The sequence below is a fragment of the Medicago sativa genome, chromosome 7 (genome assembly GCF_051527215.1).
Source record: "Medicago sativa cultivar Bolivia chromosome 7, Bolivia_mono, whole genome shotgun sequence".
Taxonomy (NCBI): domain Eukaryota; kingdom Viridiplantae; phylum Streptophyta; class Magnoliopsida; order Fabales; family Fabaceae; genus Medicago; species Medicago sativa.
The window spans coordinates 29,696,204-29,722,228 of NC_140755.1; the positions used below are offsets into that span (position 1 = coordinate 29,696,204).

Genomic DNA, 26,025 nt, shown 5'->3' on the forward strand with positions numbered 1-26,025 from the left:
TCAAACTAAAAGGACCAAAAGTGGTATTTAGCCTATTTTTAAAATAAAATTCACACTAAACGAATTAATTAAATATATGTTTTTGGTCACTAAAAAAAATAATATTTTTACCCTAAATTTATATAAAACAAAATCTTACCCTAAATTTAACCTATCCTTATGTTAGCCCCTTATAAAAGCGATTGCTATCACCATTTTGATCAAAGTGGAGTGGAAGATCGCCGCTGAAGGATTGGACAATTTTGCTTCAAGACGGAAATTTACATAGAGTTGTAAAAGAGGTATTTCTCTATCAACCCATTCATCACTAATTCATAATAAAGTTTTTTCAACATATATTCCTTTATTATTGAATTGATTGTTATGATGTGCAATTTAGGTTACGACGATTCTGCACAACTTCAATAAACTAAAATCAACATAATATATGCGACTAATTTTAAGTGGTTCATGTTTTTATGTCGATGATTTCATCTAATTTTTATTGGATTATTTTCACCTATATTTAATCTCGTGTTGTATTTTCCCCAGTAGATCTATGAGCGTCAAAACAAAAATTTATTCATGGACTATCATTAGAGGCATAATTGAAAGGAAGTCGTCAATGTTATCTTATATTTCTACTCATTCTAGGATGGGCTTAGATCTATTGTTCTTTTGGACAAGCTCCAATGTAATCTTCAACGAGTGTGATTTCTTTGATTAAATATGGGTAGATCTGTAGCATCAAAGGTGACTAATCGTTTTAAAAGGTAATAAATACATAAATAATATATATTAACCCTAGTATATTCTACTACATTAAATTTGAATTGATAGCTTTTATTCTGGTATATGAATACTATGCAATTTTTATTTGAATCTGTATGTTATTCCATCCTCTCGTCCGGCCAATGATTGGTAATGGTTTATACCATTCTTAGATACCCGGTGTGTATATTGTATTAAACTTAATCTAAATTTATAATTATGACATTGAGAAAAAATTATAAGAATATTTAGTTCCCAGTGGTATATTGCATATAGAAGGATTTAACATTGAGAAAACAAATAATCATTTGCATGGTATGCTATATTGTTATCATATATTCTCATTTTACTTTGTATAATGTGGAGTGCATGTTTGGATGGAGGTGAATTTAGTGAAACCAATGTAGCACTTTGATTTTGTTAACGTTCCAAAATGTAACTTTTACTAAGATCATAATGTCATTCCTTGATTCTGCCAGTTAAACTCAGGGTCAATCCAAACATGCAGAGAATAAATTGGCATAAGTGTTCTTTGTTCTGTTAGATCTTCCTCCTGGGAAAAAACCACTAGATTGGAATACAAGACTGAGAATAGCTGCTGGTGTAGCTAAAGGTTTGGAGTATTTTCATGATAAAATGAAGCCTCCTGTCATATATTGTGACTTCAAATGCTCCAACATTTTGTTAGGCTACAATTATCATCCCAAGTTATCTGATTTTGGCTTGGCAAAAGTAGGTCCGATCGGTGATAAGACTCATGTTTCAACAAGAGTTATGGGAACATATGGCTACTGTGCTCCAAAGTACGGAATGACAGGTCAATTAACATTCAAGTCTGACATTTATAGCTTTGGAGTTGCTCTTTTAGAACTCATCACAGGCAGAAAGGCCTTCGACGATAGTAAACCTTTAACAGGTTAGTTGCCAGTAGCACTCAATTGTTGATGAAATTCTGGATTATGTTGCTTGCCATGAAATTGAGCTTGAATGAAAAGTTGTAGCCTATAGGTGTATTGAATTGACGCGGATGACCACCATGATTGACCATTTGACCTGAAATCTAATTTGTATGAAAATTTGCAGGAGGCTAAAATTAAGAAAAGGTTGTATCTATAGTTGAACTGTGTAAACAATGGCTCGTAGAAAGAAGACAGTATGTCTCATTTGCAAACAAAGGAAATCATTTTAGACAGATGAAGAACAATGGTGTATCTCTCATGCCTGTAATTTCTTTGATTAAATATAGATAAATATGTGCATAAAAGATTACAAGATTTTGTATTACTTTTAAAAGAAGGTAACAATTAGGAAATGGATTGATGTATTCATTCTCGTTCATATGTACTACCATAGCTGGGTTTGAATTGATTGATTTTATTTAGATAAGTTCTATGTAATTTAATTTTAATTTGCAAGCTACTCTTGATGCCCTCTTGTTTACCAATTGGCATGTTTCTGTGTTTTTTCTACTAACTAATTTATGTAAATTTTAATTTTTGTTTTTAAGATTTTACATTTGAAAGAAATTAATAAGTATACATAGTTCATGTTGGCATCCCACTCATGCTATTTTTCAACTGATCATTCCTACTTTGGCTTGGTGCTCGCTGGTTATAAAAGGACTGGAAGTCATTTTCATACTTTTATGCATAATCATGTGAAAAGAGTTGCTAAAATTTCTCAAATCTTACAAACGGAAAAATAATTGTCCGAGCTTCGAGTTTCTCCTTGATGAAATGTCTATCAATTTCAACATGTTTTGCCTGATCATGTTGGGCAAGATTATGAGCAATCTCTATGGCAGATGTATTATCACAATACAAACTCATAGCTTCTTTTGACTCAAAGCCCAAGTCTGATAATACACTTTTTACCCATAACAATTCACACATTCCAAGAGCCATATGTAACGGTCCGTTTTTAGCTAGAATTATTTTAATTAATAATATGTGTTTATATGTGCTTATGTGTGATTATTTGTCTTTGTGTGTATTTGATTTTGAAATTAGTGGATTTTTAGCCTAAAAGGGTATTTTAGTCATTTTTAGACTAAGGGGTATATTGGTTATTTGGCGAGTAAAAGTAAATTAGTCATTTTATTAAGAATGTTATTTTTGACATTTTAGTGAGAATAGTTATTTATTTTTACCAAGTTAGAGGTAACTAGCGGTAATTATTTAAGATGGTAATTAGACGTTTTACCAAGTTAAATGAGTAGAAACATTTCTAATTAGATGATGAGTGTTTTAGTCCCAATATGAGGGGATTTAACCTAGCCTAATTAAGATGTGACCATGTAAGCTTAACATGAGTATAAAGTAGGTTAAACTATTCACTATTTTATTTCATAAACTTAGGGAGGTAGAGAGAGAGAGAGAGAGAGAGAGAGAGAGAGAGAGAGAGAGAGAGAGAGAGAGAGAGAGAGAGAGAGAGAGAGAGAGAGAGAGAGAGAGAGAGAGAGAGAGAGAGAGAAGAGAATAATATAGAAAGAAGAGGAAAGAGCTTGAAGAAGGGGAAATAATTGTGATTCTTGGTAGCTGAATAACATCCAAATATGAACAAAAGACTTTATTTTCCATTTCCAATAGCTACCAAGCTTTGTTTGCTTGCTCAAAAGGATAGCTAAGTTAAGAAATTCAGACACTGTATATTGTCTAGTTTTCTTATTTCTCAGTTGTTACAATACTGTTTCTTTACAAAAACTGAAAGTTGTTCATATAGTTCTTCACATAATCCCAAAAGCATGCATTATTTTAGGGAAAATAGGAAACAACAAAGCATGTCAAAAACTCAACATTTACCAAACATGGGTGTTCATGGTTGCTACATCACTAAGAAAAGATGGATATTATCCTGTAATTAATGTGCTATTAACATAAAACTTTCTCAAGGAAACCAAAAGCATTTTTGTGTAACTTGCTTGCCATCGTCATTCAAGCATCTTTAGCCATATAAAGAGGAGACTCAGTTTGTGAGTATAAGAAAAACATGATGACATAAACAATGCGTGAACCAAACCAGAGATCAATCCAAAAGTGACGCAGAAATTCTACCGACTTCACCGCTGATTTAAACATGCATAGTGTCTACGGTCTTTAACATGTTTACTATTTATGCCTAAAAACGAACATGCAGCTACAACATTAATCAATAAATTTCTCCACAACGACAAGTCATGCAATTACTGCATTTTGTGGAGCAACATATTTTTGGCAGCTTATCTGTATATGCCTACTACACTACCCTTTTAAAATTAACTGATTCTACATTCCTTGTGCAGCAAAAATCCTCTTACGATGCGATTAGTAGTGCGGAACAAACAGACAAGTATACTGCAAGCTTGGTGAATATTAAAAGCCAAAGGTCCAAAACACAAACTAACAAATAGGTATAATATAAAGTGCAAGAAATAAGTTTATACTTAAAAAAAAAAAAGTTGAAAAAAAAAGAGAGACAAGTTAGCACTCAACACAATTATAGCACACACTACATGATTTTGCAGATTCCATGAAAAGATTCAACTTCCTTTGAATTTCTTGGTATGATGCTCACTTCTTGGTTTTCTTCATCGCTCTATATAAAAGAGATTAAGTTAGACGGCAACACCAGTAACATGGAAATTCTACCGAAAACCGCTGATCTAAACATGCACTTAGCGTCTACCTTCTTCAACATGTTTTCTATTTATCTCTTAATTAATAATAATAATTTAAGGGTCCTTCACTGACATTGCAAAAGTGACCAAGAAACCAAAATCTTATCTTCTTATGCCTGCAACACTATCCTTTTAAAATAAATTGAAAGTTGACATGTTGCAGAAGCTCTCGAACATGAGGTCAGTCTCTTAATTAATCGTCTTTCTATTTTAGACCGTTTCCTGGAGCACCAGATTGTCATAGTATCTAAAACCGGTGAATTCTTCAGAATAAATTCTGCTAACATAATGTGATAGCTCTGTAGGCCTCCAAATGCAAAGTCACGCATAGTACAAGTTCTAAGGTTTGATGAAAGGCAGCCTGGAACAAATTTTGGATGGGCCCAGGTTTCAAACTCATATCGTCCAAAGTAGTCATGCCCAAGAATCTTGTCTGGTATTATCTGCAAATAGCAGAGAACAAATAAAAAACATGTATGATAAGAAAAGAAAAATCAAATATAATTGTTAAATTTATGAAACAAACCTGATAAAGGTCAAGATTTTGAAGCTTAGGACAATGGAGCAGCATTTTTAGAACTGTATCCCAATCATAGTTCAGCACCAAATGAGTTAAATTATGGAACGTAGGAAAGTGACAATCTTGACAAGCCTGCATTATTTAAAAACAGAGGATTTAAAAAAAAAACAATAGAAATGATGAATGACATTATTCATTTTAAATGGCATCCATACCCTGGATAGTCTTATGCGTAGAAACTCGACATTTGAAATTGCTTGCATTGAAATATAACATTTTGTAACATCTGCTCTGTTCAACATTGTTAAGGTTTTCCAGTTCCAGCCTGCATAAGTGCCTTTGAATACTTCAAATAGGTGAAGATCTTCAAGAATTGGACATCCTTCTATAAGATTCATGAGATCATCATCTTGTTCAAACGTAATGTTTGTCAAATGTAGGGTTTTGAGTGAGGGTAATGTTACGTGAAAAGGAGAAAAGTTGTCACCCATATCAATGGAATTGAGCTTAAGAACAACAAGTGTTGTACAGGTAAGGATAGAATAAGGCAATTCAGGGGATTTACCAACAACGAGATCATAAAGTCGAGATGAACCATGTTTAACTTTCAGAATAAAACTGCGGATGGAATGATTACCTGCGGTTTCTCGCGAGCGCAATATGTAGTAAACGAATTCGTCGAAGCTGTCTTTGGATCCAGAGTCTTTGGCTTCGAGGAATTCAACATCTGGAACGTAACACCATAGATTCTTCCATCTCTTTGAAAGAATTGAAGTGAGAAAGGCTTGTTTGGTGAGAAGAGAAGAGAGAATATGAATTAGGATATCATCCGGTAAATTGCTGATCCTATCTACGGCCACCGCCGTTGAAGTTTCCGGCAAAGACATTCTGTTACGGCGGCTATCTGTTGTTTTTTCTTTTTCTTTTGATCAGAAACCAACAAGGAAAGGTTTAGTGTGCTGCCGCTAGATATTATGGGGGTGAGAAATTATTGTATTAGGGTTAGCTCTTTATATAGGTTTGTTCTTGTTACTTGCTCCTAAAGTTTTGCTACTTAGGTCTCGTCTTTTGTTATTGGAGAATACTTAGCCTCCAAGTCTGTGCTTCAGTAAATGATGCAGGAGGGTTTCTTAGTAATTTAGTAGTATTTATTATTTAGCCAAATCTTAGTAATTTTCTAGAACTTTCTATTATTATTACGTTTTATTTTATGTTGGCCCACGGGTTTGTTATTTCTTTCACTATATAAGCAGAACTTATGTAGCCTAAGAGGCACACTTTTGATTCAATAAAATTATTCGAGATTTTCTCTCAATTCTGGTGGATTCCGGAAACCCTATTTTCACAAGTTTGTCGCTTGCGAACTTGTTATTTCCTATCTAGGTTTAGCGATTGCTAACCCTTGCTTCCATACTGCGTCAGTAAAAAACTTTGAATGTAAGAAAAACACAAGAAGGGTTGCCTTTTTCTGAAAATCGTTTTCTAAGAGTTTAAACAAACCAGAGCTAGTAAGATAATAAAAAAGAGACAACAGGAGGTTATCCTGTTTTACCTTAAGATCCGAGGTTAGTCCAGTCCCCTTCCATTTTCAATGGATTTTTCACTAGACAAGCAAGTCTAACATTTCCCTGTCTAACACAAGATGACTTCTACAGTTGGAGTTTACAAATAAAGTTTGATTATTTACACTTTGTATTCAGAGAGTGGTAAACTAACAATAAACTTAATTGACTTATGATACTTCAAAAATTCTAAGATATGAAGTTTGTAAGAATTTTTCAAAGTGTTTGTGCGCTAATAGTTTGACAGAGTTTTAACACTTATAAAATTATGTGAAATATATTGTGTTCTTTATACTACAAGTCCTTAAATAGGAGAGGATAAGAGAACCTTTGTTTGAAGAATGTCAGCGCATAAAAACCGTCCTTGAGAAGTTTTGATCAGGTTCGAAATAGTTTGTCTCTAATGGATAATTATGTTGAATAGCACTGGAGGGACCTTTTGCTTCAATAGGAATGATATGATGCATTCTCTTTGCCTTTGAAATTCTTTGTTTTTTTCTGCACGGGGTCAGAAGAAGACAAACAATATGATCATAACTTGAAAGCGATGTTCCTTCAAATGAAGACAAAACTGGCCATAGTCTCCCAAACTATTGATGTGTCCATCAGAACTTGCTTTCATCAGAATCTGGTTCCACCATAACTTGTTTTCTTTAGAGCTCAAGACTTGATGCAACTTTTGATTAGAGCTTTGACTTTTTTAACCTTACTTTAGTTCATCTTCTATGTCTTCAAAGCTTCTCTTGAGTACCAAGATGCTTTCCTTTGCGTTCAGGGCTTAATGTTTTAGAACCAATAACTTGACTTTGGAGTCAAAATTTAATTATATGGTCATGCATATTTAAACACACCTTAGTGTACCCAATTGTTCTTGCATACCTTGTTAGTTGTTACCATAAAAACCATAGTGTCTGTTTGTTCACACGTTGAAGTGAACGCAGACGTGCGTTTCAATGAAGCTAGGATATAAAACTTCTTAAAATTGCATCAAAATTGACATTGGGACGCGATATTAGCAATTAAAACGTATAACCAAACAAGTTAATAGACAATGTTCTAAAACCCACTTTGGTTCAATCATCTCTCCGATTTTTATGATGACAAACTTATGTATTTTCAAGAACAATTGTCTAATCTAATTACCGTAACTCATCAGAAGGTGAAGAAGTTTGTAAGCTCCCCTGAGTCTAAACTAGGTTAATTAAGACAATAATAATCATTTACATCAAAGCATAAACAATCAGAAGTAATAAATTTAAAATTTTGCAGAATATACAATTATTCGCGGATAAATTAAATTATACTCTACTCATCATTTTGTCGTCAACAAAAAGAATAACTTGCATATATAAGATAGATAAAAATGTCAAAATACAAGTTTATCATGTTGAAAATTATTACAGAACTTGTGCAATAAAAAACAAAAAAACTAAGGGTTTACTAGAGGTCTTGGATGTTCTTTGAAGCCAGGTTAACAAGATCCAGTTTCCATCCATTTCAGCTAGCTTCTCATATTGAACATGAATCTGAGCCCTTAATTTAACAATACATGATTCAACAACAGTATGAATTTTTTTCACGTTTTATTTATTTAATCCATCAAACTAAAAACATGACCCAACTATGCAAAAGATTGTTTCGTATATCATTTAATCCTTGTTGGATATACTATTGAGAAAATTATAATAGCCAATTGTTAGTTAACTATGACAACTAACCATTAATTAGTTTGGTATATTAACCGTGACTGCTTCTTCGGAATGTTATGGTGATGTTGTTGCTTTCCTTGGAGACTTTCAACTTTGATATCTTGCTCTTGTTCTTGCTAGTCGTGATGCAGTGGTGGTTGTGTTGTTGGTGATGCAGTGGTGGGGGTGTTGCGCGGTGGTGATGCAAGGGTGGTGGAGGTGTTTCAGTTGGTGGTGGGGGTGATGTGTGGTGGTGGTGGTGGTGGTGGAGTTGATGTGTGGCTGGGGTGTTGCTTCTTGGGGTTGTTGTGGATGATTTCTTTTCACGGCAGCCACTGTTATTCTGGTCCATTTTTGTAGCCGCTAGCTCTTGTTTGAGTTTTGGTTGTTAAGGTGTTAATAGTGTTTTGAAGGTGAGGGTCCTTCGAGCTGAGCAACTTTTCCTTTTTGATTGATGTTTGCACCACTGCAAATCCTGTTGTTTGTCTTACTTTTTGTGTGCTGGATGCTGGTGGGCCGGTTACTTTTGCTTCGAGATCGGGAGTTGGCGTCTAGCTGCAATCTTGTCTGGCTGGCTACGGTGTTTTCTCTCGTGGACCAAGGGTTGGGGGTGCCCTTCTAATTTGGTCTTGTAGTCTGGTGGGCCGATCACTTTTAATTCGAGATCGGGAGTCAGTTCTTTGGGTCAAGTTCTGGTTTTGGGCTTTTTAGGTGTTTCTTTCGGCGGTCCGGAGATTGAGAGGTGGTGGAAACTGATTGATCTTTAGAATAGGGGCTCAGTTTTGCTGATGAGGACATGGTGTTTTATTTAAAGGAGTGTTATTTTGGGATGAGCAGTGGCGATGTTGATGTTGGTTTTGGATTTCGTTTTTCGGTGGTTGTTACGTAAAGAAGTCTGTGTTAGGTGGTGATGTTTATTTTGGTGGGTGTTGTCCTCTTGGGTGTTTTATGGTGTTTGGTGTTTATTTTCGGGTGTTCCGTCTATATACGGCGCCTTTTGTTTGTATTTCTGAATCGTCTCTGTTCGTCTTGAGCAGGGATCTGATTTTAAATAAAATTTGCTGTACAAAAAAAAAAAAACAATTAATTAGTAATGTGCTAAAAATTAACCGACTGATGGACCTTACTCAATACATCAAATTCATGCAAGTCTTCCATATATAGCACACCAACTAATTCCATACAATATTTTTTTTTTTTTTAAAGATGAAGTTATCCCCTGATAACGAAACAAAATCTCATTGCTTATTGACATAACATCCCTTCTTTCAAGTTCATATAGCTATTTAGCTCTTTACAAGAACATGATAAAGATTTACATTATCATATTCAATTAATTGAAAGCTTTATCTTCCAACATGTTTTACAAATACACAGATAGATTGCACTACAAGTCAAACTTTTCCATTTGCTGTGATAGCAAGACTAGCTTTCCTCCTTCTTTCACTGAAGCTACGACATGAAGCCAAGCTTGGAAGGCAACACTGGATAGGTTTAACGGAATCGTTTTCATCATTCATGGTTCTTTCAATACTGCTACATGTAGAGTTACCACCTGAGATATAAGGAGTACTTTGTGCAGATTTAGTATGAACATCATGTATAACAATTGGTTTAACTTCTTTCTCTTCATTGTTGGAATTATTTCCAAATTCACCATTTTGGTTTTCTCTAACACTTTCTTTAAAAAGTTCCAACAAATTCTTCTTCTTTGGAGATGGTTCAGGAGCTACATGATGAGAAAGGTTTTTGTTGATGGCAGGAGTCCCAAAAGAGGGGTGCACTGGAGTGGTTCCACGAGATGGGGTGAAATCTGGATCGAAATAGAGAGATTTTATTTGTTGATTAGAGGGAGAAGAGTTGTGAAAAACATTGAACAAGAGAAATTACAGCACAGGGACAGAAATATCTACAGGTTCTAACTAGAAAAAATGATAGTTAAACTATAATATGCCCATATGAAGCACTGATATGTGAACACCGGACACGACACCAACACAAACACAAGCACAAACACCGGACACGACACATAAAAGTAATTGAATGTAATTACATATGCCACCCTGACACGACACACAGTGTCTGCCTGACATGTGTCAGACACATCAGCCCCTCTATCGGCACATCTCCTCAAATCTCAACCATTGGATTAATAAAATAGCAGATCTATGACATTAATCCAATAATTAAGATTTGGATTGAGCAGCAGGGAGCCTCCATTCCCTCCATCTAAATCTCAGTTGTTGGGTTAACCTAGTCGTTGGACTAATCTAATAGTTGAGATCTCTCAGCCATTAAATTAATACAATGACTGAGGTTTGGTTGGAGCAGCAAGAGAGGCTACAAAGGATCAATCTCTCTCTGTACAATTATGAACTATGCAAAGTTTCACTTCCTATTCTCCGTTGAGAGCATGACGAAGGAAACAGATTCAGATACGCTAGTTGAAAACTACAAAAAGAAGAAAGTACTGGAAGGCATCCTTACCGCCGTTGACACTATAGAAATCATCTTCACAGTCTGAGTCTAACCAGCCCTTGGAGTCAAAAAATGCTTCCTCTTTGCTACCTGTATCATAAAAGTCAAAAGATTGTGTATGAAACACTGAAAAGATATGAATATTACCAAATATTGAACATTTGAAGGAGTAGCTTGGAAAAAAAAAAATCAATTAACTCAAAGTTAAATAATTAGTTGAATTCTACATCGTGGAACATTACAAGGAGAGATGCACAAACCTCTTTTTAGTGATCATATTATCTATTGACAAGTAATTCATATGAACAATCACCTCTATAAAATAATGACACTGACATGGATATCGTACACGACGATGTTCCTAGCACCAGACATGTCTTCAATCTAAAGTGTCAGTGCTACATAACCTCAGTCTTTTACAAGAATATTCGACAACTTCTCTTCAACAATCCCCTCTATTCCTTTTCTTATTGATATTTAAAATAGAGGCACACAGATTACAATATCATTAATTGATATATATTTAAATCAAAATAGCCTTATTTCATTCTCATGTACTCCCTCCGTTTCACAATACTTGTCCATTTTGAAGAAATTACACATACCAAGGAATCAAATAAATGTTGTCATTTTTGATGAAATTCTTTGTGTTTTTTCTATAATACCCTTACTCATTTATTATTTCATTCTATTATTTCTCTCTCTACAATAAATAAGTAAGGGTATTATTGATAAACCAATAATTAATGTTGCATTGAAACTTGAAAGGGACAAGTAAAATGAAACAAAATAATTCTCCAAAATGGACAAGTATTGTGAAACGGAGGGAGTACAATGCATTATGTGCTGATAGTCATTAATTCTCTTTATGTTTAAACCAATAAGGTTATAACTAAATAAGTAATTAACCTGGTCTTGAATTTCTAAAACATCAATAATTTCAAACAAAATCAAACTGCAAAAAATATCAATAGATTAGGAATGCAAGGAGTATTATTATAAAGGTAACTCTAACAAGTTGCAGTCAATAAAAACTTCAATGTGACTTTATTTCTATCATAACACAAAGACTTTGTGCCAACTAACAGTTAAACCAATTTGAAGCTACAGTTGGTAATAATTTATTGCAGAAACAACAGAGGAGTCTATTTTCTGTTATAGTGTGGCAGGATGCCTCAACAGGAAAAAAAAAAAAAAATCCTTTGTTAATTAAGGACCAATTACAGTTAGCTTAGGGAAGAAAAGACTTATAGAAACTGAGCAGTGAGCGGTTCGGCTCAAGTAGTTAATGAGCTTCAATTAAGGCCAAATCCATTGGCAGCAGCACCACCCAAGTTCAATCCCTAGCTGGAACAATCCGTGGCCAGAGGCCGAGATAAAGATCACTATGACCTCTTTCACATAAGAACCAGTAGGATAAGACAAAAATACACATTAAACATTTAGACATTTTGCTATAGGAAACCATAAAAGGAGTTACTAATACCAAGTACCAACAGAAATTTATCTAAATTTATGTTGTACATTAAATAGCAAAGTTTGTTTCACCTAATTTCTAGATATTGAAAGCTATACAACTATTCCTTAGTAATTACTCTCACGTGACAATCCTGTTGTGGTCCATAGATTGAAGTAGTCTACAAATATGAATAGTTCTAGGTGAGAAACGAGAGTTTTCATTCAAAGCTAGAGATAGAGCCTCAGAGTGGTGCTAAACTACTGGTCCCAAAGCTAACATAGTAAAAGCTCTAATAGAGGAGGGACCATGTTCACAAAAGCCTTCAACATATGAAACTCAAAATAACAGTAGCAATCACAGATATCATGAAATATAGCCATTACATGTCACCTATGAAGCATGGACACTTCTCGGATTTGGCGTGTCTCGATGTCCGACACGTGTCGTGTCCGACACCGACACGACACTGACACTTGTAATTGCACTGAATTATGTAATTTTCTCAAATTACTAGTGGTGTCGGCGTGTTAGTGTTGTGTCGTGTTCGGTGTCCTTATCCATGCTTCATAGCAAGTCACAGAAAAATGACCATGGTGCATGATCTTCTACTATTTAGTCCTAAACAGAGTTCCGGTCTACTTATATTGTTTGTTTTTGTTAAACTCAACATTACACAACCAGCACAAATACAAAGTGCTCAAATTGAAAAACAAAAATCTTGGACACGAGGTTTTATTTTGCCATATTTTTAAACCAACCATTTTTATAATGAATAGCTTAAAAGTTACTCTAACAGAAAAACTAATATAGATAAAATTACCAACATGCCACTTAAGAAGAAAAGATATAGAAGTGGTAGATACAAAGTCCTTTTAATTATTTGGTCAAAAGTTTGATCCCTCTGTAAATCAAAACATAGTATATTGAGAGAGATAACTCCTTGAATAAATTTCAGTTACCTCAAGAGTTGATTATTAAAGGTTAAATGTTCTTTTTCCCCATGCCATTTGAGTGAATTCTGGCATACCCTCTTGTAATTTCTTTTTGGGATTTCAACCTTGTAATTGAAAGATTCTTTACTTTTAGACGTTCGAGCAATCTGACTATACAAAACAAATGATGTGGCCGCGGTAAACCAGAATCCATCCAAATGGCAAAGGACATAAGTATCTTTAATCTCGTAATTTGATGTTTAGAAGGACTAAAAACAAAGAGTATTTAAACTACAAAGTTGGAATCCCAAAAAATTACTTTACAAAAGTAAACCGAATATCGCTCAAATGACACGGATAAGAGTACAGTTAACCCCAATTATTAGTAGTACCATGCCAAGAATAACTTGGTTCAAAAATAAAATTTTAAGAAACAACTAGACAACAAAGTCTTGCCCCTCACTAAAGGTCGTCAAATTTGATCCATAATTGAACAAACTAACGAACAATAAGTCTTAATATCTACCCTAATAAATTGCTAGAGTCCATAATGTCCCTTTAATTTCTACCAACAACAGCCACATATATCAACCCTTTTTTCATGAAGTAGGGTCAGCTATACTGTATTATGAATCAAGTTCAAGGGTAGGCCAACAACTACATGATCTGTCTATTCAACCTATAAGGAATTGTATTCTCTATAGCCATCTCATCTCACCCAGTAACAGATTTTGTCCTTTGCATAAAAATGAAAGACACATATTCTGAGTTGTACTTATAACACTTTTTGTCATCTTTCTACCTTCTAATCCTTTCAATTCAACTTTTACCACCTAAACTATATATTACACAAATCAGTTTTATCCTTGGAAAAAAATATTCTACCACCACATAAGACCAAATAAAGATAACAAATATTCCATAATAGTAAAATTCATTTTTGGCTTCATATTCACAATCACATAAAATGAAAAAGCATCAAGTAACTGAAGAAACAACCACCAACCACAGCATATATTTGCAAAAAGGTTGATGCTTTTGAAAGCAGTGGAAATGAACTGTGTTATCAAAAAACCAAATACTTTTTCTACCAACAATTAGTTATAGCAATAATATTAATATTAATATTAATAAAATAATATCATATGCTTTTATCAACAAAATAAGATCATATCATATGCTTGTACAACAAAAATTGAAAATAAACATAGATCATATTAGGTAAATCTAACAAGTAATTAACAAAGATTAAGATAACCAATATAAGCAAGCTAATTAAAAACATCAAAAAGAACAACATATAAAAATAAATAAAAAATCTGAAAGACTAATAAAAATATAAACAAATCATGAGACCCCACAAAATATAAGATCACTGTCAATTGAAAACCCCCAGAAACATTCATAAAAGTGCTAAGACTCAGTTTTCAAGAAAAATATTTTAATAAAAATATTAACTTTAGATGATGATGATGATGCATGAGAATCAAAAGGACCCTATACCATTGAAGGTGTTGGATGATGGAGAAGGTGACAACTGAGTCTTAACAGCAACATGATCATGGATGATAAAGTTATCATTTTTGGGTTTATCTTTGATAGGTGATGGAAGAATTACAAGCTTATCAACAGTTTTAGAACAAACAGAGTCTCTATGAACAGAAGAACAAGAACCCATTTTACAAAATCACTTTTTTTTCTTCTTTCTTAATCACTATAATTCAGCATATAAAAGGTGTTCATTGCAGAGAAAAGGGTGAGTGGAGTGAAAGTGAAAGAGAAAGAGAGGTGAAGAATGAGCAAAAGGGTGGGTTTGTGAGTGAGGAGAAGATGATGTTTTTGGCGTTATTACAAAGTTGTGGCAAAAGAAAAGAAATGCGTTTGTTGGAAAGTAAAGTTAAACGCCCAATGGGAGTGGGAAGAATACAGGCGTTTGGACTTCGAAGTAAAGCCAAATGGATATATTCCAAATAAAATAAGGGTTTTCCTCACCAATGCCCTCGTAACAATGGTTAAGTAACAATGATTAAGGAATCTACAAATAGAAATTTTGTTTTAGAAATACTCCCTCCAGTCACATTTATAAGCAAAAAAACATTTTTTAGGTTCATTGAATACATAATGTATTTGGTCTATATATTAACCAAATACGTTAAGTATTGAATGAATCTAAAAATGTTTTTTTGCTTATAAATGTGACCGGAGGGAGTATAAAATATTACTTTCGATAAAGTAAATGATTACACAACATTTTCATAAAAACTTAGCTTTTGGATGGGTGCATTTAGAATACACAAGTGACTCTTTTTGTGTACTATACCCAAAAGTAATGCTAGCCATTGATCTATAATTTAGAATTTCAATGACAGTGATTCTATAAAGATAACATGTTATAAGAAGTATGGAATCTTTTGTTCGGTTAAAAAAGTACAGGGGTATCTTTTATTATTGATTTACCAGAGGAAGTGGAATTCTTTTTTTCATGATAAATAAACTGCACGGGTCTTAAAATTTTTTATGGATAGCAGTTTTTATTCAGCTAAATTATTAATTCTTTTTTAGGGAATTTATTAAATCTTATGAATGGAAACAATATTTTATTTTCATATAAAAACGATATTTTAGAAGAAGAAACAATTTTTTTTTGCTCAAAAAAAAGATTAAATATTCGACACAATTTTTTCAAATTTATAATGTGTGAGTTCCCGCGACTAGACTAATGATTGTCTCTTACCTACACACTTAATTGTAGGTAAGAGAAAAAAATGTTATTTAGTCTACTATTAATGATATTTTTTTTAGAGATATTAAAGATGAATAATATTAACAACATTTTCTTTTGAACACTCTCTCTAATACCTACTTTCTTATTGATTTAAATCGTTGTGGGTCTACACTTTGAAAATTGAACTCACACAAAGTGGTGGGACATGCATTGATTTCATTCAATAAAAGAGTGATTGCTAGAGAGTATATTTTTTTTGGTTAATAAAGTAAACGATCCTTGTAAATATTCAAAATTTTGTTTTTAGTTTGTGTAGAAGAAAATCACTGTTTTTAGTTCTTATAAAATTTTCTCTCAACATCTTTTGTTTCTGTAAAATTTCTCATCATCATGTTTAGTACTTCCGTCAGCAGTTTTGGTTCCTAAAATGCTAAAAGAAAATATTACAGTGATTAAAAAATAAATATGATTTTTATTTATAGGAACTAAAAATTTCTAAATATTTATATATACCATTTGTTTAATTAATTCTATTTTTTAAAGAAAAAATTCCTTTTTTTTTCTCACCAGCAAAACTATCAGTGTTTTGTTTAAAAAAGAAGTTATTTTGTTGACGGCACCATTTTTTAGTAATTACTCCCTCCGTTTCTTTTTAATTGTCACTTTTGCTAAATTCTTTTGTTTCTAATTAACTGTCACTTTCAAAATTCAATATAACATTAAATGTTGTCTTGCCTTTATTACCCTTGTTTATTTATTGCAGAGAGAAAGATATAAAAAGAAATATTAAAAGTTGAAGGTTATTATAGGAAAAAGATAAATTGTTGTATCAAAAGTAGTAAAATGTAATTGTTTTCTTGGTTTGTGTAAAAACCCAAAAGTGACAATTAAAAAGGAGCGGAGGGAGTAAGTTATAACATTACTTTTTTTTTTAAAGGAATTATAACATTACTTGTTATTCATAAAAATTAGTTGGCTTAGTGATGATTATAAATACACCCTCCAGTCACTAATATAAGTAAAAATTCTTTTTTTAGATACATTCAATTAATGATGTATGTGACATATAATAAAGACCACATATATCATTAATTAAATGTATCTAAAAAGTGGATTTTTGCTTATAGTGATTGGAGGGTGTATATGTTACTAAGACCATTTACAATGGTCACCAACATTAAACACCCTTCAACACCCACTTTTTCAATTCCCAACACTCCACATCATCTTCTCTCTCTTAATTCAACACTCATTCAACTTTAACCTCTCCAATGGTTTTTTTTCATTCAACACTCTACCCCACCACCTTTTATTTCTTATTCTTATTTAATTTTATATTTTTGTTTTTATAATTACATAAAATTACAATTATCGATTATAATTAAATTAAAATAAAGAAACACTTAACATTTTTTTTTTGTAAAAACAAAATTTATTTAAATAATTTATTTTTATTTTCTTAACTTAAAATGCAATACAACAAACTAAGCACGCAACACACAAATAACTTAAAATGCAAGAAAAAAAAAACACAACACACAAGCAATTTATTTAGTACGATACAAATCATCTTCAATCACGAAACGGGGGTGTTTGAGATGGATATCTCATCATCGATCCATAATATCCATGAAAGTTTGGAACAGAGGATGACTGGTTGAAATTTGGTGTAAAACCAAAATTAGGTACGTTTTGAGGTATGTTTTGAGGTATGTTTTGAGGACGTTGGTTGAAAAATAGATTTGGATTTGGATGATTGTTGGGATTTTCGTAGTTAAATGGGAAATTAGAATAATTTTGGCTGTTGAAAGGGTTATTATTGGGATCCATTTCACAAAAAAGAAGATTAAAACTTCACTTAGTTGGCTAATAGAAAGATAATAATGAGATGAAGATAGTGAAAAACTTGGTTTTTTTTTCTGTGTCCAAATCAAATGAACCAAGTCTCTATTTATAGAGGAAAAAAAATCATGAATTTTGGTATTTTTTTTTTTTTTAATAATTATTTTTCACCGAAATAATTGATTTAAAAAATTAAAATCATAAAATCTGCGTGACCAATCAGAACGTGACACGTGTGCAGGCTTATCCAAAAAGCAATCCATCCCTCTGCTGGTCTGCAGCTCACACGCTGCTGTCTGCGCGTGTGCTGCACGCGCCTGTGCGGTCCAATTGCACGCCGCCACGTGGCATTCTGTGGCAGATTAATTGGTGTTGAATCCGTTAATCCTCTCTCTCATCCAGCAGTTCATTCAACAGAGGTTCAACATGCCATTGCACTGGTTTTCCTTGTTGACTGTCAGTTTAAACACTCCCATTGCACATAGTCTAATAGTACAGCTCACTTCCGTATACTGTGAGTTTGTGTCAGACAAGAAAAAGCAATCACATGCTTCCTACAACATAGTACCCATGTAGAATGGTCATCGTTGATTTTTTAAATTATAAATCAAAGGCTAGCGTTGCTTTTGGGTATGGTACACAAAAAGATTCACTTGTGTATTCTAAATGCCACCGTTTTGGATGCTTAACCATTGTCCTTGAGCCATTGGTTAGCATTCTCCATAAAATAAAGTTTTTCTATCATAGTGCAAATAATAAGTTTGTTTTTAAATTTGTCGATTTTACATTCAATATATAATATTTTAATAATTGATCGTTGTTTTTCAATAAAAAAATATATATTACACATGTTAAACAAACTCATAAAATAAAGCAAAATGTTAACATATGCTCCACGATTAGAGTATTTGTTTAAGAGGAATTTTGATCTTTAAAATGATGCATTCAATATATTGAAAATTTAAAATGTTACTACTTTTTATCCAAAAAAACTTTGGGTTTGCTAACCAGTGGTGCATGTGGGGTATTGGTTAAGGAATTCATAAATAAATTTTTTGTCTTAGAAATACAAGATATTATCTTTGATCAAATAATGAATTGGACCGTCATCATATTCCTAAAAGCGTAAAGCCCTCCAAAGAAGGCTCTGAGCCCTCCAGAAGGGCCTGGGCGCCCTCCGGAAAGGCCTGGGCGCCCTCCAGAAGGATTCCTGAGTCCTGGCGCGCCCCCTAAAGGGCGCCGCCTCATTAAACTTCTAGAAGTCTCTAGAGGACGCCTAAAAAGCTCAAAATACACAAATACCCCTGTTCTCCATCCTCAGCTACCAGGACATGACCAAAAAACTCACACAACAGTTCTCCGCCAGCCGACATCGCAAGGTCCCAGCGACTAGCCTTTTCAATGTACGACAAGGGCATAATGAATCCCTCAGAGACTACCTGGCCAGGTTCAATGATACAACCATCAAGGTAATCAACCCCAACCAGGAAGTGTTCGTAGGAGCTTTCCAAAACGGACTAAGGGCATGGCAGTTCAACGAGTCTCTAGCCCAGAAACCTGCGGATTCCATGGAAGAGGTCATAGCCAGGGCAGAATGCTACATCAAGGGCGAGGAGAGCAACGCAGAAAAGAAGGCCAGAGACGCCAAGGAGCGCGCAAACAATCCAGAACGGCGACCTTATCAACCAGCAGCTGGCAGAGATCGCGCCCCCTACAGAAGGCCGGAGAGGCGACCGTTTAATCCGTATTCCCAAAGGGACTTCACGCCCTTGAATACTAGACCAGAGCGCATCATGAAGGAGGTCTTGGAAGCAAGACTGATCCCAGAGCCCTTGCCAGCCCGAAGCCCCGTCATGGGAAGGGATGAAGACAAATGGTACAAATATCATAAGGTACGAGGACACGACACAGACTCATGCATTCATCTTCGCCAAGAAATCGAACGACTAATACAAAGTGGGAAGCTCAGAGGGTATGTCAGGGACAGAAGGGGCGAGAATAAACAAAAAACGGATCATAAAAAGGAGGAAGTGAATGACGAAAAAAGACACGCCATAAACACTATCTCTGGTGGCTTCGCCGGAGGGGGGGAGTCAAGTTCGTCGCGAAAGAAATATGTGAGACAGGTAATGCTATGCCAGGAATATGAAGAATCGGATCAGAAGCACGAACCAGAGGTATCATTCGCGCCCAAAGATTTTCGAGACGTGGTACCCCACGACGACGACCCCATGGTCGTCACTTTACAAATCTTCAAGTGGGATGTAAAGCGGGTGTTGATAGACCCAGGAAGCTCTGCGGATATTCTTTACTATGACACATTTAATCGAATGGGGCTAGACCCGGAGCAGCTGCAACCTTTCAGGGGAACTCTGGCGGGCTTCACGGGCGAGCAGGTTCATGTGAGAGGATACATCACCCTAAAGACAACTTTCGGAAGCGGATCTCACGCCAAAACCATTCGAGTCAGGTACCTCGTCGTGAACTCGCCTAGCTCTTACAACATCATCATTGGTCGCCCTGCCTTCAACATGTTGGGCGGATTCTTATCCACAAAGTATCTAGTAATGAAGTACCCTCTTGACTCTGGAAAAATTGGAACCATTCGAGGCGATCAAAAACTCGCCAGGGAGTGCTATCATAACAGTTTGCGTTTGCAAAAGACCAGAAAGAAGTCAAGTAACGAAGTAATGCACGAAGTCAACATGATCGATCTAGACCCCAGAGAAGGCTTCCAGCAATAACGCCTAGAACCCACTGAAGAGTTAAAAGAAGTCTCCATCGGACCAGAAGCTCACCATACGACAAAGATTGGCACGTCACTACCCCCTGAAGAGGAGGTCGCCCTGGTCAAGCTACTAAAGAAGAATCTGGATCTCTTCGCCTGACATCCATCAGAAATGCAAGGGATGGACCCCGACATTGCTTGCCACCACCTATCTATCAAGGCTGGCGTGAAACCGGTAGTACAGCGGAAAAGGAAGATGGGCGAGGAAAGAAGAAAGGCAGTTGATGAGGAAGTGAAAAAGTTAGTTGAAGCCCACTTTATCAGCGAAATAAAGTATCCCACGTGATTAGCCAACACCGTACTTGTTAAGAAAGCAAATGTGAAGTGGCGAATGTGCGTGGACTACACTGATTTGAACATGGCGTGCCCCAAAGATCCTTATCCTCTCCCTAACATCGACCACCTGATCGACAACGCCTCAGGTTACAAAACTCTAAGCTTTATGGATGCCTATTCAGGTTACAATCAAATACGGATGGACCCTCTTGACGCTCCAAAAACGGCCTTTATGACCAGCACAAAGAATTATCACTATGAAGTCATGTCTTTTGGTCTAAAGAACGCAGGCGCCACCTTCCAGCGATCTATGGACACCGCGTTCTCCGCACAGATAGGACGGAATCTGGAGGTATATATTGACGACCTAGTCGCAAAGACGAAAGAGGGATACAGTCACTCTGAAGATCTGGAGGAGATATTGAGCCAGGTTCGAAGATATAGGATTCGTCTGAACCCATCAAAATGTTCTTTCGGGGTGCAGGCGGGAAAATTCTTAGGTTTCCTCTTAACAAGACGAGGCATCGAGGCAAACCCTGACAAATGCCAGGCGATCATCAACATGAGAAGCCCCACCAACATCAAGGAAGTGCAACAACTCATAGGCAGGCTCGCCGCTCTTTCTCGTTTCTTGTCCTGCGCCGGCGACAAAGCTTTCTCTTTCTTCGCCTCCATTAAGAAAAAGGAGAGATTCGAGTGGACTCCAGAATGTGAGGACGCTTTCCAGCAAATAAAGAAGTTCTTATCCAGTCCGCCCATCCTTCAGCGACCAACCCAGAACGCCATTCTTTTCCTGTACCTGGCGATATCTGACAACGCCATGAGCACGGTTTTGGTCGAAGATTCAGCAACAGGAGAGAAGCCAATTTATTTCGTCAGCAGGGTGTTCAGAGGAGCAGAGCTGCGATATCAGAAGATAGAACGTCTCGCCCTTGCTGTCGTCATAACGGCCAGGAAGCTTCGCCCCTACTTCCAAAGTCACAAAGTCGTCGTCAAATCAGATTACCCAATCAGGCAAGTGCTGGGAAAACCTGACTTGGCCGGAAGAATGGTGGCCTGGTCCATAGAGCTTTCAGAGTATGACGTCCAGTTCGTACCAAGAGGGAGTATTAAATCCCAAGTGTTGGCAGACTTTGTAGTAGAACTCGCCTCCCCAGTAGAGGAACAACCTCCTTTCGTATGGCTCTTATCTGTAGATGGTTCATCCAACCTAAAAGGCAGTGGCGCAGGTGTTATCTTGGAGGGTCCGGACGGCGTCCTCATCGAGCAATCCCTCAGATTCGAATTTAAGGCAAGCAACAATCAGGCCGAGTATGAAGCTTTAATAGCCGGCATGACCCTCGCCCTAGAAATGGGCGCCGAGAATTTAAGAGCCAAGAGTGACTCCCAACTCGTAACAAGCCAGATCACAGGCGAATACTAGACAAAGGACACACAGCTAGCCAAATACCTGACCAAGGTGCAGAGTCTCGCCAAGAAACTTCACTTCTTCGAAGCCGTTTATGTACCACGGGAGCAGAATTCCAGAGCAGATTTGTTGGCAAAACTCGCCAGCACCAAGCGACCAGGCAACAACAGGACAGTTATCCAGGAAGTAGTCGCAACACCTAGTACGAAGGTGGACGAAGTGCTTCAGGTCAACGAGAACACAGGAGGATGGATGGAGCCATTGCTTAGATATTTGACGGGGTCATTCACACCAACCGACGACGAGGAAGAACAGACAATCAGAAGACGAGCGTCCAAATTTACTTTGGTTTCTGGGAAACTCTACAAAAGAGGCCGCACGACTCCCTTGCTGCGATGCTTATGAGAAGGCGAGACGCACTTGGTCCTTTTGGAAGTACACGAGGGCGTTTGCGGCAGTCATATAGGCGGGCGGGCTCTAGCCGCCAAACTCCTCCGCGCCGGATACTATTGGCCCACCATGCTTCAGGATAGCTCGAATTTCGTAAAGAAATGTGATAAATGCCAAAGATTTTCTGACAGGAAGCATGTCCCAGCTCAGGAGTTGACCTCTGTATACTCACCATGGCCGTTTCACAAATGGGCGGTCGATATCGTTGGACCCTTTCCTCTCGCCCCAGGGCAGCTGAAATTTCTCATAGTCGGAGTGGATTACTTCACCAAATGGATCGAGGCAGAAGCAGTCGCTAAGATAACTGCGGAAAGAGTAAAGAAGTTCTACTGGAAGAAGATCATCTGTCGTTTCGGCCTACCTAAGTGCATAGTATCAGATAATGGAACTCAGTTCGCAAGCTCAACAGTGTTGGACTTCTGCAAGAACCTAGGGATACAGACAAAATTCGTCTCGGTAATTCATCCGCAAGCCAATGGACAAGCTGAATCGGCCAACAAAGTTATTCTTAGCGGGATCAAAAAGAAATTAGAGGCCGCCAAAGGTTTGTGGGCAGAACAACTCCATGAGGTACGAATAATTTTCAAAATCAATTTTCTCTCACCTCAACTTTCCAAAATTTTCAATCTCTTTCAAGCTACCACTATACTGTGTTTAAACAATGCATCGACCAAAATAAGTACAGGTACTATGGTCCTACCACACTACCCCTCATTCTACAACCAAGGAGACACCGTTCACTATGGTCTACGGCACCGACGCCATGATACCTGTCGAAATCGACACCCCCACATGGAGGCGAGATACGTTTTCAGAAGAAGGTATCTATCTTATTTCGCCAGGCGACTAACATTTTTTGGGTGCAGGGAAATATTGCTATTGTAAATTTACGCGTTATTTTCTTTAAAAAAGCTAATGAAGTAGGTATGGCGGTAAGCATGGACGTCATTGATGAGGTCAGGGAGCAAGCACACATCAGGGAATTCGCAGCCAAGCAGAGAGCAGCTAGACGATATAACTCCAGAGTGACGCCCAGGGAGATGAAAGAGGGCGACCTAGTCCTCAAGCAGGTCGTCGCCCCAACCAGAATAGGCAAACTATTTCCAAACTGGGAAGGACCTTACAGAATCAGGGAAAAGTACGCTCACGGGGCGTATAAGTTGGAAGAATTGAATGGAGACGCCGTACCTCGCACTTGGAATGTGGCCAATCTGCGTCACTATTATAGCTAGATTCCTTTTCTTTTGCATTTTAATTTTATTATGTATTAAATAAGGATGATGTAAAGATCACCACTGCAACTCTTACCTTTTGACTTTATCAATAATACAGGGTTAGGGTGGCACTCTTTTCCCCTGCAAGGGCAGGGGTTTTTAACGAGGCGCCCTTTCCTTTTTCATATCTATGATTCTATCCACATTTTTTCTATCATGCAAACAGAATTCGCACACTGAAAGTACAAAGATCCACAACGCCAACCACGATAAGGGCTCTGGCGGCGTCGACGCAATAACTCGCCTAACCTTCCATCAGAGTTGGAAGTGTAAAATACAAAGTCTTCCCCCAGAGCGGGAAGCCCAAAGTCCTCCTTCAGAGTAGGAGGCGCCTTCCATCAGAGTTGGAAGTGAAAAGTCTTCCCCCAGAGCGGGAAGCCCAAAGTCCTCCTTCAGAGTAGGAGGCGTCTTCCATCAGAGTTGGAAGTGAAAAGTCTTCCCCTAGAGCGGGAAGCCCAAAGTCCTCCTTCAGAGTAGGAGGCGCCTTCCATCAGAGTTGGAAGTGAAAAGTCTTCCCCCAGAGCGGGAAGCCCAAAGTCCTCCTTCAGAGTAGGAGGCGCCTTCCATCAGAGTTGGAAGAGAAAAGTCTTCCCCCAGAGCGGGAAGCCCAAAGTCCTCCTTCAGAGTAGGAGGCGCCTTCCATCAGAGTTGGAAGTGAAAAGTCTTCCCCCAGAGCGGGAAGCCCAAAGTCCTCCTTCAGAGTAGGAGGCGCCTTCCATCAGAGTTGGAAGTGAAAAGCCTTCCCCAAGAGCGGGAAGCCCAACGTCCTCCTTCAGAGTAGGAGGCGCCTTCCATCAGAGTTGGAAGCGTAAATATCTTCCCTCAGAGTGGGAAGCAAAACCTTCCTTCAGAATAAGAGACGAGCAAATAAACGCCAGGCATCTCGACGGGCCCGACGAAATGTTTATATCGACATTTTAGGGCGACAAAGTGCACCAGATGAATAATAGAGACTTAAATTTAGAAAGAGACGAAATCGCTGGAAACTCTCACTTTTGGAGAAAACAACTCATAAAAACGCATTCAACATATGGAATGAAACTAAAGCAACAAAGAAAAATCGCAAAAATATTTAAACATTTGCAGAACGTCAAGCCACAACAAGTAAGAGGTACCACATTTGATATAAGCATATGTAAGCATTCAAAGTCACAAATCGCCAAGCAGATAAAAGTGTTTAAAAGGGCGCTCTAAGAAGCCGCCAATATCAAGTTACAGACCAAGAAGCATAAATTAAAAACAAATAGAAAAGCACAAGACTATTCATCGTCCACCAACTCGCCGTTCGCAATAATCTTGAAAGGATCAAGCTCATCAACTTTGGCCTCTGGGTTAAACAAAAGCACCTGATCTTTAGCACGCATAAAGCCATCCTCAAAATATATCGCCAGAGCCCGCCGTCCTTCATCTACCGCCAACTCTGACTTTTCTAGCGCAGCTTTCGCCGCGTCCCTCTCTGTCTCCGCGGCCTCCTTAGCCTGCTTCATTTCTTCTAAGGCGGACTCGGCGGCTGCTTTGTCTTTCAACGCATCCCTGAGACGGCTTTCTAGTCCAGAAGACTTATGTTTCCATTTCTCCACATCTTCCGCAGCATCAGTGTGCTTCTTCTCCACCAGGTCATACTTGCTCTCCAGGAAATGGCTCAACAGCATAGTCCTCAAAGCTGCGGTATGGATATCCGCCACCAGGTCGCTGCACTTAGCTTTCAATCCAGCTTCCACGTCCACCTTAGTAAAAGGCACCTGTTCTTTCATATACCTGCAGGATCCTCAAACAATAAGGTCACTAGAGTTCAAAAACCTAACGGCCAAAAGGAATCAACGCCTAAGAAAACAAGAATAATATTATACCGGCGAATGTCGAATCCGGAATGCCAGAAGGAGTCCATCACGTCGTCATTCAAGGAAGTCCCTTCGATTTCTTTTCCCGAAGGCGGGCGACTGCTGCTCGGCTTAGATCCTCTTCCCGTCCTCGCCTTCTTAGATGAAGGAGAGGCCGCAGAAGTAGGAGCATTTCCTCCACCAACAACTTCTAAGTCGTCCACCTCAATCACACCAGAGTCGCCTTTGCCAGTTTCTTTCCTCTTCAACCTCCTCAAGGAAACGCCTGCTGGACTGCTGGACACATAGCCATCAGGGTTCTTACTCCTATCCAATTCGGCCAAGTACTTCTTCATCTCGGCACCAGTAAGGGGCAACATTTCGCCTGCACAAAGTAG

The 26,025-nt window shown here is 37.3% G+C and overlaps 3 protein-coding genes and 2 long non-coding RNA genes across 6 annotated transcripts; 3 read left to right on the forward strand and 2 right to left on the reverse strand.

Moving 5' to 3' along the window:
• LOC146905474 (uncharacterized) lies at positions 1–1,490 on the forward strand. 2 transcript variants are annotated; one of them, XR_015018550.1, is made up of 3 exons: positions 1–281; positions 535–752; positions 1,230–1,490. It is a non-coding gene; the product is annotated as an uncharacterized LOC146905474 (long non-coding RNA). The 2 variants fall into 2 exon arrangements; XR_015018549.1 differs by lacking the exon at positions 535–752.
• Positions 1,491–2,207, forward strand: LOC146905475 (uncharacterized). The gene is made up of 2 exons (XR_015018548.1): positions 1,491–1,666; positions 1,834–2,207. It is a non-coding gene; the product is annotated as an uncharacterized LOC146905475 (long non-coding RNA).
• Positions 2,208–3,654: 1,447 nt separating this feature from the next.
• Positions 3,655–5,920, reverse strand: LOC146905476 (F-box/LRR-repeat protein At3g26922-like). Its single transcript, XM_085727023.1, has 3 exons — positions 5,141–5,920; positions 4,932–5,057; positions 3,655–4,848 (listed from the first exon to the last, which is right to left on the reverse strand). Exons 1-3 carry the CDS (start codon positions 5,810–5,812, stop codon positions 4,516–4,518), a joined length of 1,131 nt encoding a protein of 376 aa, XP_085583149.1. The 5' UTR covers positions 5,813–5,920; the 3' UTR covers positions 3,655–4,515.
• Positions 5,921–9,306: 3,386 nt separating this feature from the next.
• Positions 9,307–14,979, reverse strand: LOC146905477 (uncharacterized protein At3g27210-like). The gene is made up of 3 exons (XM_085724195.1): positions 14,548–14,979; positions 10,663–10,743; positions 9,307–9,988 (listed from the first exon to the last, which is right to left on the reverse strand). The coding sequence occupies exons 1-3, from the start codon at positions 14,720–14,722 to the stop codon at positions 9,570–9,572; spliced, it is 675 nt and encodes a 224-aa protein (XP_085580321.1). The 5' UTR covers positions 14,723–14,979; the 3' UTR covers positions 9,307–9,569.
• Positions 14,980–18,942: 3,963 nt separating this feature from the next.
• LOC146905478 (uncharacterized) lies at positions 18,943–20,355 on the forward strand. The gene has a single exon (XM_085728544.1). It carries the CDS (start codon positions 18,943–18,945, stop codon positions 20,353–20,355), a length of 1,413 nt encoding a protein of 470 aa, XP_085584670.1.
• Positions 20,356–26,025: the final 5,670 nt, after the last annotated feature.

Bases quoted from the DNA above. Each gene is read 5' to 3' on its own strand.
- LOC146905476 (XM_085727023.1), bottom strand. From the start codon at position 5,812: ATGTCTTTGCCGGAAACTTCAACGGCGGTGGCCGTAGATAGGATCAGC. The intron at 5,058-5,140 runs GTATGGATGCCA...TAAATAATGCAG, and splicing joins TACGCATAAGACTATCCAGG to GCTTGTCAAGATTGTCACTT. The intron at 4,849-4,931 runs GTTTGTTTCATA...TGCTATTTGCAG, and splicing joins AAAATCTTGACCTTTATCAG to ATAATACCAGACAAGATTCT.
- LOC146905477 (XM_085724195.1), bottom strand. From the start codon at position 14,722: ATGGGTTCTTGTTCTTCTGTTCATAGAGACTCTGTTTGTTCTAAAACT. The intron at 10,744-14,547 runs GTATAGGGTCCT...TTTATGATACAG, and splicing joins ATCATCCAACACCTTCAATG to GTAGCAAAGAGGAAGCATTT. The intron at 9,989-10,662 runs GTAAGGATGCCT...ATTTCGATCCAG, and splicing joins TTTCTATAGTGTCAACGGCG to ATTTCACCCCATCTCGTGGA.
- LOC146905478 (XM_085728544.1), top strand. From the start codon at position 18,943: ATGACCAAAAAACTCACACAACAGTTCTCCGCCAGCCGACATCGCAAG.